The 13,700-nt window shown below is 37.4% G+C and overlaps 1 protein-coding gene across 2 annotated transcripts; it reads left to right on the top strand.

Moving 5' to 3' along the window:
- Positions 1-4,511: 4,511 nt before the first annotated feature.
- On the top strand, positions 4,512-12,876 carry LOC141098147 (uncharacterized). Of its 2 annotated transcripts, none has more exons than XM_073585706.1 (2): positions 4,512-4,783; positions 10,021-12,876. In XM_073585706.1, exon 2 carries the CDS (start codon positions 10,027-10,029, stop codon positions 12,682-12,684), a length of 2,658 nt encoding a protein of 885 aa, XP_073441807.1. In that variant the 5' UTR covers positions 4,512-4,783; positions 10,021-10,026; the 3' UTR covers positions 12,685-12,876. The 2 variants fall into 2 exon arrangements, with proteins under 2 accessions (XP_073441807.1, XP_073441808.1); XM_073585707.1 differs by lacking the exon at positions 4,512-4,783 and adding an exon at positions 6,275-6,445.
- Positions 12,877-13,700: the final 824 nt, after the last annotated feature.

Below are 13,700 nucleotides of genomic sequence, written 5' to 3'. Positions count from 1 at the left end.
TGGGAATCACATTTCTGCTGTTTTGTACTGTTTCAACTGTGATCTACGCTGAAGATATTTTACACCATGGAACAAATACTAGTGAAGTGAATGAACTTTTCAAAGGAACTTTACATCCAAGGAAACCAAGAGGAACGAATCTACAAAACTTAATAGATGAAGACATACTGGACGATTCAGTAGATATTACTGGAAACATTTGCATGGGTTTTGGTGCAAAATGCTGTATTGCGCTACACTTCATACACGACACTGACATAATATTACATGCAGCCACAGGACCTAAGACTAAGTTCACACAGGTACAAGGAGATTATATACACAATAATAAGACAGGCACATGGGAATGCAGTCCTACAGATGTGTTATTCTGGAATATAGAGATAAGAGGTGAAGAGAAAGCGGTGTGGTCAGGCGATATTACAAATGATATGATCGCAAAAGGGAAAGATGAAACATCCAAGACAGATGCTTGGTTAAAGACACAACTTTTTGGGAAAGTTTTGGATCCTTCATTTCTTTCTATTACAGAAGGAGATGAGGATTGGGTAAAAACATGGAACTTTCAGATAACAAGAGAACCAGTACAAGTACAGGTATCTGTAGTTTTTACAGTTTCAAATACTATAGCTCCAGAAGTAAGGGTTACACCACAAGCAGTATATAGTCAAGAAAATATGTCTCCTTTATTACTAAAATGTAGCACGAGGTTAGAGCTACCTTCAGAATCTCTGTTAACATGGACCAAAGATAAATCATTTTTGGGAAGTTTTTTAAATGGTCCAACAAATGTTATACACAGAGGTCAATCTGGTAATGTGAGATGGTTAAATAAGGATTTTATTTTTTCTGTAGATAATCCATCTCCTAAGGATTCTGGACTGTACCAGTGTTGCATTTTAACGAAATATAACTACAAACAATGTAGAGATGTAAAGGTGAATATCTGGTCAGCAGCAGATGTGTCAACCACATCTCACTAACATGGAGATGGGAATAGAACAATGGTTTGGGAAAAGAACTTCAACACAGGTTAGGAGTAAGAGGAGAGTGCTTGAAGATATTTTGGGGGATTAGGAACAGTAGGAAGTTTAATTAACACTATGGACATTCATACACTTAAATCAGATCTTGAAAATATTGGGTATATTGGAGGAAAAGGGGTAAAGATTCAGAAAAGCTTGAATCAAGTCCTTGAAGAGATGGTTTTGAACACTGCTGCTGTATTGGGATCTTCTGTATCACATCTACAAGATGCTACTTTAGCTTTAATGGAAAGTGAACAGGAATCTCAAGTGGCCAAAACATGTCTAGAAATTCAGATTGAATATTCCACCAATCTGAAAATGATTGCACAAGCCTTACAAAGTGGAATTACCCCTTTAGGGCTAATGAGAAATTTGTCTATAGAATATAACTTTGCGTTAAACCATACAGATTTGTGGGTAAATAAGTGGTTAGGATGTGAACAGAACATTTGTGTAGGAACATCACTGATTCCAGTGTCAGGAAAAGAAGAAACCCTGGTTCCTATAGGTGTTCTGGGAATTCCTGTCAGTCCTACACAATTGCTATATTATCAATTACAGTACACAGATTTTGCATTTGATGGTATAAACACTGAACAATTAGACATTTCGTCATGCTTAAATTTTGTTTCCAAGGTAATGTGTCTACCTGGACAGGATAAAGTCATTTATCATTCATGTTTCCATAATCATACTTCTTGTCATGCCAGAGTTGAGAATGTACACAGGATACATGACTTGGTGACACCAGTAAGCACAAACAAAACTTGTTTCCAAGTCATGTCAGGAAAAGAAGCAGTTTCTGCATTCTTCTCATCTTGTGTACATGCTGAAAATCTGACAATAGGTGTATATTGTATTGAGGGAAATGTTAAAGCTCTCACAAAGAAGGAAGGAAGTATTAATATTACATCAATAGGCTCAAGACATCTGAAAATCCTTCCAAACCAGTTCAATTTGTCACAAGTTGATAAATTTCCTTGGGATTTGTGGACAAATGAGATAAAGAAAGACAAGGGTTTTTTAAATCTGTTGACAAAACAATTAAAAGAAGCTGAAATTGTATTTAGACATGAACAAGGTAATCTAAATGATATTGAACATGAATGGACGAGTATGTCAGGCTCATCTTGGTGGAGAAATTTAGGAAAATCTGTAACTAGTTGGTCACAGTCTTCAGCGAAAATGGCAGCAGGAAATGTATTACAGTATCTAATCCGATTGTTATTTTATTTATCATAGTTTTGCTGTGTATAATATATCAAATAGTTATTATGTGTAAAATTAGGAGAATTTATAAGAATATAAAGATAGAAATGAAAAAGGAAGATGATATTTTAAGAGAGATGTTAAAACAAAAAAATATAACTCTCTGATCTAATTTTTGTTTTTACAATAGGTTTGAAAATTCAGATGACATTCAAAGCAGATGTTGATACAAGGTTTTCAGAATAAAGAATGAATGTGATAGGAATGGTGAGAGAATGAGTTAGGATTGATTATGATATTTCTCAAATCATAATCAGGGGGGACTGTAAAATATCAGTATTTCTATAATAAAAAATATATAGATTAATTCTCACATACAGAGTCTAGCTAACAGGCTCTACTTAGTTTAGAGAGTATGACTGAGTTATTCTGAGTTCCTTGCCTCATACAGCTGTACCTCACTTGTCAAAACGTATAGGTCACTTGTCAGAACTGTCAATATGTGACTATTCTGAGATGATGTATGATCCTCTATAGGTTTAAGTTTCCTAAGCTAAGGTAATGCATAAATAACTGTATGCATATTGTTAAAATAACTAAGGTTCACTTAATATGGAAGACGTTATGAACATAGAGGCAAGCCACCATGTGTGGTTGTAGTTTATAGGTCAAAATAGTATATAAGCCGACCTAACTCTGTTCAGGGAGATCTCATATCCCTTGAGATTCTCGAACACACACACGGAACAGCTGCTCAAGACTATATGTAAGAACAATGCTTGTTTTTTCCTTCAAATAAATATTGCATGTTATGAACTTACTTTTTCTCATTTTTGCAATCATTTTTTGAATGAACAATTAAACAACAGGGTCTTTTCAGCCTGATCAATATCATTAGGTTCATCATACAACAACCCCAAGGCCTGAAAAAATGCGTTCACATTATTCAGAATAGGATCATCAGGTTTCAAAGAAAACGCCCAATCCTGGGGATCGCCGCGCAGCAAAGAGATGACAATTTTAACCTGCTGCGCGGAGTTCCCCGACGAGTTAGGCTTCAAGGCAAAAAATAATTTACAATTATTTTTGAAATTCAAGAATTTAGACCGATCCCCAAAAAACACATCCGGAGTGGGAATCTTTGGTTCAGCAGCATGTGAATGAGCAAGATAGGCAGAAATTCCCTGCACTTCAGCAGCGAGCTGCTCCACACGATCAGACAATTGCTTCATCTCCATTGAGAGAAAAATTCCCCCTACGGCCTCAGAGATATAGAGGAAAAAATATGCACACAAAAAAAAAAAATTCTGACCCTTTTCTTCTTCTTTTTTTTTTTTTTACAATTCTCTCCTGCTATTGAGTACCCTAGGATCTGCGGTAAGGCTGGTGATTCTGTTATGATGAGTCACCGAAGGAGGAAAAAACAAAATACCAGCTAATTCCAGAAAAACCAGAGAGGTTGGCAGCTATCGGATTGCAGACCCCTGAACCTATCCACAACAACTAGCAGTAGCCGTGGGGGGTTCCTACGGTGCCCTAGACCCCTCGATCACAGCCGGAGAACTATATAGCCTAAAGACAGAAAGGGGAAAAACTAAACTGCCCCAGAGCAGACCCCAAAGCAATAGGCAGCCCCCAACTGTAAAATATCAGTATTTCTATAATATGGATTAATTCTCTCATACAGAGTCCAGCTAGCAGAGGCTCTGCTTACTTTAGAGAAGTGACTGACTTATTCTGAGTGCCTTGGCTCACACAGCTGTCTCTCTTGTCAAATGTATAGGTCAAAATAGTCAAAGCTGTCAAAATGTGACTATTTAGAGATAATGAATGGTTCTAAAGATCTCAGACTTTAGGCTTAAATATCTCAGACTAAGGTAATGCATAAATAACTGTATGCATATTGTTAAAATAACTAGGGTTCACTTAATATGGAAGAAGTTATGAACATAGTGGCAAGCCACCATATGTGGTTGTAGTTTATAGGTCAGAATAGTATATAAAGCCGGCCTAACTCTTGTTCAGGAGATCTCATATCCCTTGAGACTCTCGAACACCCGGACAACACAGCTGCTCAAGACTATATGTAAGAACAATGCTCGTTTTCTCTTCAAATAATTATTGCATGTCATGAATTTACTTTTCTTCATTTTTTGTAATCACTTTTTGAAATGAACAATTAAAAACAAGATTTATTTTATCCTCAATTCAACATTGCCTTTACTTTTGATTCTCAACCGTGCAAGAAGATATATATATATATTTTTCTACATTTTGGCGAGCCTGAGCCAGCTTGATCTTTTGTGCTAATTTTGGCTGGCATTCCTTCCTCGATTGTGCAAGGGGGGAGCACGAACTCTGCTAAAAAACCACCTGTTGTACAAGCCTCCTCAGGAATTCCACTATTTCACGGCACAAGGATCACACTGAACCTGGAGACGACGGGTGAGGATCGTAAAGAGCTGCATGCGTCTCATCCAGACGGAGATCTGAGGATTGCATAAGGACACAGAGGACCATCCATTGACGGGAAAGACTCTCAATAGGTGAGAAAAAATATAATGGATTTTATACATGATTATGCTAAGAAAAGTAACATAGATTTCAAGTTTGTTCATAATCATACGGATGCCCAATTATGGTCTAGTTTGTATAATCAATGTGAGGCAGAAAATGTTAAAATTGACAAAAGGTTTTTCTCAGTAAGAAAATTACAAAGGAAACTTCAGAATGTTATGCAGCTAGTTCATGTGTATAATAGCTTAGTCTTTGAGAAAACTGAACCTAACACCTATAAAACATGCATTGTCACACAAGACATTAATCACACTGACACACCAGGTGACACACAAGAGTCTGACGGGGATTACTTTGATTGTCCAAATTGTTTGATTTTGTCAGAGCATATAGAACAATTGGAAGATCAAATAGATACCAGGACAGAGTTATTGTCTAAATTACGACAAGATATAAAAAGGGTTTCTGCTAACACAAGATCAACAGGTAAACAGGAGGACAGTGCTGCTGCCTCATCATTTGTACCAAACACACAAGATCCAGATGCTTCAGTAGAGGAATTAGAGGCAGTAGAATTACAACGGAAAAAATTACATGACAGAGCAGCACGCATTAATCTGAAAATACATGATCAGCTAATGAAAATTGTAAAAGACATTCCAAATTACAATGATAAGATGGATGCCTTTTATAATGCGGACATTTTTGAATCAAACACAGACAAATACAATCTGAATGATGAGCAAAAGAATAAAATATTCAAAGTTTGGTTACCTTCACATATGGGAAAAAGATTACAGACCACACCCAGATTAAATGATGAGAATGAAATGACACATAGTACAAAAGAAGACAGACTTAGACAATTAGTATTGTTTACAACTGGAGAAGACATGCCTACAGTTGATATTTTAGGGAGTTTACAAACAAATATTTCTGAAGACCCATTCTCTTTTTTGGTAAAGTTTGAACAGGCCTATAGGATGGTAATGGATCTCGGGCCTCACGAAGAGCCAGCATCCATGATCAAATTTTTTGTAAAGAAGTTCAAGTACTTAGATCCTGCCTCAGTGCAATTGGCTAACACTCAGCCATCATTGCAAGAAGCAACAGTTTTTATTGACAGAATAAGGAGATCCATGAAACAAAATCAGGTCAAGGCTAAAATAGCGGTAGTTCATGAGAAGGAAGACAGTCAGCTGAAACCTAGAGCCACAGTATTCTCCAAGAGCAGGGATTACATTGAGCATAGAGGTAAAAATACTACACAAAGGAACAATATCCATTGTTATTTTTGTGGTATACCTGGACACTTGAAGTGGCAGTGCAGGAAATTTTTGAGAGCAGAATCAGAGATGGGTACACAAGGAACAGGTAAGCTTGGAAGGGAAAACGGACTCATGCCAAAATCATACACCACACCTTCCGCACCTGCATTACAATTATCTGCACCTGCTCATACTGCCAACAGACAAACACAGTCACCATATGCACCATTAATCAGACAGATCAGAGAAATGACAGTGAAGGAAACAGAGTCAAGGGATAGAATTCCAAGGTCTTTTAAAAAGGACACTGGTCTTCTCCCATCTCCTTCATCTTTCTGACAATCACAGACTATTCCTGTACCACATCCATTGGAATTTGTGACTCGAGTTACATTGGATGACTGTGGAAGACCATTTATCAAAGTAAGTTTAGCAGGACAGAATGCTGTATTTCTTATTGACACAGGAGCTCAGTTAAGTGTTACAAACCTTGATTTGAAGCTAAACCCAGATTCACCAGTTTGTACAATTGTCGGTTTCAGTGGAAAAGGTGGAACTAAAGCAACCTTAGTTCCCAATGTGATTTTGGAAATACCTAGTTCTTTCAAAACAGAAATTGACATCTGGTATTGTCGTGATTCTGAAAATATACTTGGCACAGATTTTATGCAGAAATTCGGATGGGTAGTTGACCTAGGAAATCAAGTGATCTGGAAAGATTCCAATGGTTGTAAACCGGTAGTCATTGATCCTAATGATTATAGCCATGTTGGAAGTATTTGCTTGAATGATGTGGTGTCATCTGACCATTTGTGGCCTGACACTAATGATGACAAGGTATTGACAGAAATTGTACAGCTTTTTCCTTCTCTTTGGGCTCAGTTCAGGAATGAGGTTGGAACAATGAAGGACGTTATCGTGAATGTGGAGGGGCGTGATCCCCCGCCACAGCGTCAGTATAAATTGCCTCCAGAATCAATTGACTCTATGTCAAAGATCATACAGGAATTGTTAGATCAAGGTGTTATCCGAAAGGCTAATTCTGTAAGTAACAATCCTTTGTGGTGTGTTTTGAAATCTGATGGTTCTTATCGAATGATATTGGATTTACGGATGTTCAATAAGCATACACCCAATGTCGCACCAATTGTGGCAGATACTCATGACATGATGGCAAGGTTAAATGCAAAGGCCAAATACTTCTCTGTACTGGACATTAGCAATGGTTTTTTCAGTATACCCCTTGAAAAGAGTTGTCAGTATAAGTTTGCATTTACTTTCTTGGACGAGCAATATCTGTTTTGCAGGTTACCTCAAGGAGCACATTTGTCACCTAGTGTTTTTCATCAGGCATTAGCAAAGGTATTATCCAGATTTTCGAGGCCTGATTGCATTCTGCAATATGTGGATGATATTTTATTGTCTACAGAGGATAAAGAGACACATGTTTCTCTTCTGACAGAATTGTTTGAGTTGCTGCATGATGCAGGGTTGAAATTGAACACCAAAAAGGTCAAATTAATGCAGACTGAGGTCAGATTTTTAGGGGTGCTGTTGAGTCCAGGAAAAAGGCAGCCACTGCAGGAAAGAATTGAGGCAATTGCTTCCCTACCAATTCCGACATCACACAAGGCATTGAGACATTTTTTAGGTCTTATGAATTATTCAAGGGATTTCATTGAGAATTTTGCAGATAAGGCCAGATCTTTATATGATCTTTTGAAAGGTGAAAACAGTGATTACTTTGGTCCTTGGGGTGATGAACCGGAAACCTCATTTGAACAATTGAAAATGAATTTACAAAATGCACCTGCTTTGTCCACAGTAGATCCTTCGGCTCCATTTGCTTTGCAAGTGCATACATCAGGAACATCTGTTTCTGCTGTATTGCTGCAATTACAGGGAGAAGAGTGGAGAATTTTGGGCTATTTTTCAAAACTTCTCTCACCTGTTGAAAAAGGTTTTGAGACCTGTGCAAGACACTTGGTAGGTGTGTACTTTGCAGTCAAAGCAACCGAACATATTGTCGGGTTCAACAAAATCGTTTTGCAAACTCCTCATTCTACACTAAAACTTCTCTTTGAGAATAATATCCCAGGTGTGTCACATCAGAGATTTGCTCATTGGTTATTGTCATTGTCTCCCAAACAAATTGAGGTAGATTACAAGGCCAAATATGTTCTTCCTCAGCTGATGCAATATGAAGGACAAACTCATGATTGTTTACAGGCTTTTCAGGATCCAAGTCCATCACTTTTCAGACGGAAAGCAGAGGTAACAGACGAACCAATTTTTGTAGATGGTTCCAGATTCTATTCAGATGGGCACTATTATTCAGGATATGCCATTTTTTATCCCAAAACAGGACAGGTTGTGAAGCACAAATTACCGAGTCATTTTTCAGCTCAAAGAGCAGAGCTAGAAGCAGTAAAAATGGTACTACAGCTGAATGAAGCAGATGATCAGTGTCCCATTGTGATCTACAGTGATAGCTCTTATGTTGTAAGATCACTGACAGATTACTTGTCAGTTTGGGAAAAAAGAGGCTATGTAGATTCATCTAATAAGACTCTTGTTCACAGTGACACACTGAAGACAATTTTCAGGATAGCATCAAAAAACCCTAATGGTTTTGCTATTGTCAAGGTTCCGGCCCATAAAATATCTGATGATGAATTATCTGTTGGAAATGCAACCGCAGATATGCTAGCCAAAGAGGCAGCCCTGACAGGAGAAGAGGTGTTTGAACCTGAACCTCTCGAGGTTTCAGCAGTTCAAAGAACAGACACGCATATCCCTTCTTTTGCGGAAGAACAAGAAAAAGACTCATCTCTTGTTGCTTCCCGGGTTGATCCAAAACCTCCCTTTGTTTGTGAAAACGGGGTTTTGTGTCATGACTTAAACGGGGAGTTGCGTCCTGTTGTCCCAAGACATCTACAGGTTGAGTTCACAAAATACAATCATGAAAGTTTGGGTCATTTGGGCCAACAAAAATTGTTAGGCATTCTCAGAGAGAAATTTTACTGGGAAAAGATGGAAGAGACAGTGCAAAGTGTTGTTCAATCATGTCTCATTTGTGCCCAAATTAATCCAAGACCAAAAGGACAGAAACCGCCACTACTCCGAATCGCACCTGCAGATGGTCCATGGTCTACGTTACAAATCGACTACATTGGACCGTTACCATCAGGTAAAAATGGTCTCAGGTATGCATTGGTTGTGGTAGATGTTTTTTCTAAGTGGGTTGAAATTTTACCTGTCAGGAAAGATGATGCTTTGTCTACAGCTAGAGCATTAGTTAATCATGTCTTTTGTACTTGGGGGATCCCAAGAATGATCACCTCTGATCGAGGAAGTCACTTTACAGGAAAAATCATGCAAGCCGTTTGTGCTATTCTAGTGGTACGACAGCAGTTTCATGTACCCTACCATCCACAGTCTGCTGGTATTGTGGAAAGGATGAATAGAACAATAAAATCCAGAATTGCCAAGATGTTATTGGACAAAGGCAATACTTGGGTTGATGCAGTACCTTTTGTACTGTTGAGTGTAAGAGGAACAACCTCTGCCACAACTCAGTTTACTCCTTTTGAACTGATGACAGGAAGAAAAATGCCATTGATTTTTCCTCATGAACCATTTTTGTCTACACCACAAAAAGATGCTGTTGCAAGGTCCAAATGGTTGCAATTGTTGCAGGAAAATTTGAAAACGATTCTTCCACATGCTGCATCAAGAATGCAGAGAATGGAGCCACCATACGTATCCAAATTCAAGAAAGGGGCTCTAGTGATGATTAAAACTTTCAGGAAGAATGGACCTTGGGAAAGTAATTGGGAAGGTCCCTTTGAAATTATCGAAACCATGGGACAAGTGATGATACTTGTGCAACGAGCATCTAAGGTGGTTAAAAATACCCGCAGACAACAAAAATTGTGGGTACATGTTGATCAATGCAAACTGTATATTGCAAAATAATGATACTGCATTTCTTTTAGGAAGAAATGGATTCCAATAAGAACTGGAATATGAAACTCCACGTCTTTGACGGAAGGGATTCAACACCAATCCTTCAGGAGAAAAAGACATTTCCCAGGAAAAGCTACTATCTGATGGGAATCACATTTCTGCTGTTTTGTACTGTTTCAACTGTGATCTACGCTGAAGATATTTCACACCATGGAACAAATACTAGTGAAGTGAAGGAACTTTTCAAAGGAACTTTACATCCAAGGAAACCAAGAGGAACGAATCTACAAAGCTTAATAGATGAGGACATACCGGACGATTCAGTAGATATTACTGGAAACATTTGCATGGGTTTTGGTGCAAAATGCTGTATTGAGCTACACTTCATACATGACACTGACATAATATTACATGCAGCCACAGGACCTAAGACGAAGTTCACACAGTTACAAGGAGATTATATACACAATAATAAGACAGGCACATGGGAATGTAGTCCTACAGATGTGTTATTCTGGAATATAGAGATAAGAGGTGAAGAGAGAGCTGTGTGGTCAGGAGATATTACAAATGATATGATCGCAAAAGGGAAAGTTGAAACATCCAAAACAGATGCTTGGTTAAGGACACAACTATTTGGGAAAGTTTTAGATCCTGCATTTCTTTCTATTACAGAAGGAGACGAGGATTGGGTAAAAACATGGAATTTTCAGATAACCAGAGAACCAGTACAAGTACAGGTATCTGTAGTTTTTACAGTTTCAAATACTATAGCTCCAGAAGTAAGGGTCACACCACAAGCAGTATATAGTCAAGAAAATATGTCTCCTTTATTACTAAAATGCAGCACGAGGTTAGAGCTACCTTCAGAATCTTTGTTAATATGGACCAAAGATAAATCATTTTTGGGAAGTTTTTCAAATGGTCCAACAAATGTTATACACAGAGGTCAATCCGGTAACGTGAGATGGTTAAATAAGGATTTTATTTTTTCTGTAGATAATCCAGCTCCTAAGGATTCTGGACTTTACCAATGTTGCATTTTAACGAAATATAACTACAAACAATGTAGAGATGTAAAGGTAAATATATGGTCAGCAGTAGATAATGTATGCACACAGACAAGATTTCAACCATCTACTCCTTTTCAGATCAATCAGTTCCAAACTAAACCTCTGTTACGAGATGGAGTGTTTCTGACCATGGTATGGACCTTTAACATGTCTAACTGGAAAATCTCTTCTAGATATCCCCAGTGTCAACCACATCTCACTAACATGGAGATGGGAATAGAACAATGGTTTGGGAAAAGAACTTCAACACAGGTTAGAAGTAAGAGGGGAGTGTTAGAAGGTATTTTGGGGGGATTAGGAACAGTAGGAAGTTTAATTAACACTATGGACATTCATACACTTAAATCAGATCTGGAAAATATTGGGTATATTGGAGGAAAAGGGGTAAAGATTCAGAAAAGCTTGAATCAAGTCCTTGAAAAGATGGTTTTGAACACTGCTACTGTATTGGGATCTTCTGTATCACATCTTCAAGATGCTACTTTAGCTTTAATGGAAAGTGAACAGGAATCTCAAGTGGCCAAAACATGTCTAGAAATTCAGATTGAATATTCCACCAATCTGAAAATGATTGCACAAGCCTTACAAAGTGGAATTACCCCTTTAGGGCTAATAAGAAATTTGCCCATAGAATATAACTTTGCGTTAAACCATACAGATTTGTGGGTAAATAAGTGGTTAGGATGTGAACAGAACATTTGTGTAGGAACATCACTGATTCCAGTGTCAGGAAGAGAAGAAACCCTGGTTCCTATAGGTGTTCTGGGAATTCCTGTCAGTCCTACACAATTGTTATATTATCAATTACAGTACACAGATTTTGCATTTGATGGTACAAACATTGAACAATTAGACATTTCGTCATGCTTAAATTTTGTTTCCAAGGTAATGTGTCTACCTGGACAGGATAAAGTCATTTATCATTCATGTTTCCATAATCATACTTCTTGTCATGCCAGAGTTGAGAATGTCCACACGATACATGACTTGGTGACACCAGTAAGTGCAAACAAAACTTGTTTCCAAGTCATGTCAGGAAAAGAAGCAGTTTCTGCATTCTTCTCATCTTGTGTACATGTCGAAAATCTGACAATGGGTTTATATTGTATTGAGGGAAATGTTAAAACTCTCACAAAGAAGGAAGGAAGTATTAATATTATGTCAATAAGCTCAAGACGTCTGAAAATCCTTCCGATCCAGTTCAATTTGTCACAAGTTAATAAATTCCCTTGGGATTTGTGGACAAATGAGATAAAGAAAGACAAGGGTTTATTAAATCTGCTGACAAAACAATTAAAAGAAGCTGAAATTGTATTTAGACATGAACAAGGTAATCTAAATGATATTGAACATGAATGGACGAGTATGTCAGGCTCATCTTGGTGGAGAAATTTAGGAAAATCTGTAACTAGTTGGTCACAGTCTTCAGCGAAAATGACAGCAGGAAATGTATTGTCTAATCCGATTGTTATTTTATTTATCATAGTTTTGCTGTGTATAATATATCAAATAATTATTATGTGTAAAATTAGGAGAATTTATAAGAATATAAAGATAGAAATGAAAAAGGAAGATGATATTTTAAGAGAGATGTTAAAACGGAAAAATATAACTCTCTGATCTAATTTTTGTTTTTACAATAGGTTTGAAAATTCAGATGACATTCAGGGCAGATGTTGATACAAGGTTTTCAGAATAAAGAATGAATGTGATACGAATGGTGAGAGAATGAGTTAGGATTGATTATGATATGTCTCAAATCATAATCAGGGGGGACTGTAAAATATCAGTATTTCTATAATATGGATTAATTCTCTCATACAGAGTCCAGCTAGCAGAGGCTCTGCTTACTTTAGAGAAGTGACTGACTTATTCTGAGTGCCTTGGCTCACACAGCTGTCTCTCTTGTCAAATGTATAGGTCAAAATAGTCAAAGCTGTCAAAATGTGACTATTTAGAGATAATGAATGGTTCTAAAGATCTCAGACTTTAGGCTTAAATATCTCAGACTAAGGTAATGCATAAATAACTGTATGCATATTGTTAAAATAACTAGGGTTCACTTAATATGGAAGAAGTTATGAACATAGTGGCAAGCCACCATATGTGGTTGTAGTTTATAGGTCAGAATAGTATATAAAGCCGGCCTAACTCTTGTTCAGGAGATCTCATATCCCTTGAGACTCTCGAACACCCGGACAACACAGCTGCTCAAGACTATATGTAAGAACAATGCTCGTTTTCTCTTCAAATAATTATTGCATGTCATGAATTTACTTTTCTTCATTTTTTGTAATCACTTTTTGAAATGAACAATTAAAAACAAGATTTATTTTATCCTCAATTCAACATTGCCTTTGCTTTTGATTCTCAACCGTGCAAGAAGATATATATATATATTTTTCTACACCAACATATAATGATGGTGAAGCAAGATGAAAACACTAACACAGATAGAAAGATAGGTTGAGCAAATGACGGGGCCCAAGCTAACTACATAGGACAGGATAGGAAAGCTGCTGTCTGCCATCCGCAAAAACCCTATAAAAATGAGCCAACCGACTGATAGGAAAAACAGGCCCTGAAGTCGCTAGGCTTCAAAACACTAAATCAGCACTCAGGTATATTCTGAAGAC

Source organism: Dendrobates tinctorius, unplaced genomic scaffold (assembly GCF_039654945.1).
Source record: "Dendrobates tinctorius isolate UK_male_01 unplaced genomic scaffold, ASM3965494v1 ptg000087l, whole genome shotgun sequence".
Classification (NCBI taxonomy): Eukaryota; Metazoa; Chordata; class Amphibia; order Anura; family Dendrobatidae; genus Dendrobates; species Dendrobates tinctorius.
Note: the sequence above shows the minus strand (reverse complement) of the source record. Positions and strands in the feature narration are given on the sequence as shown.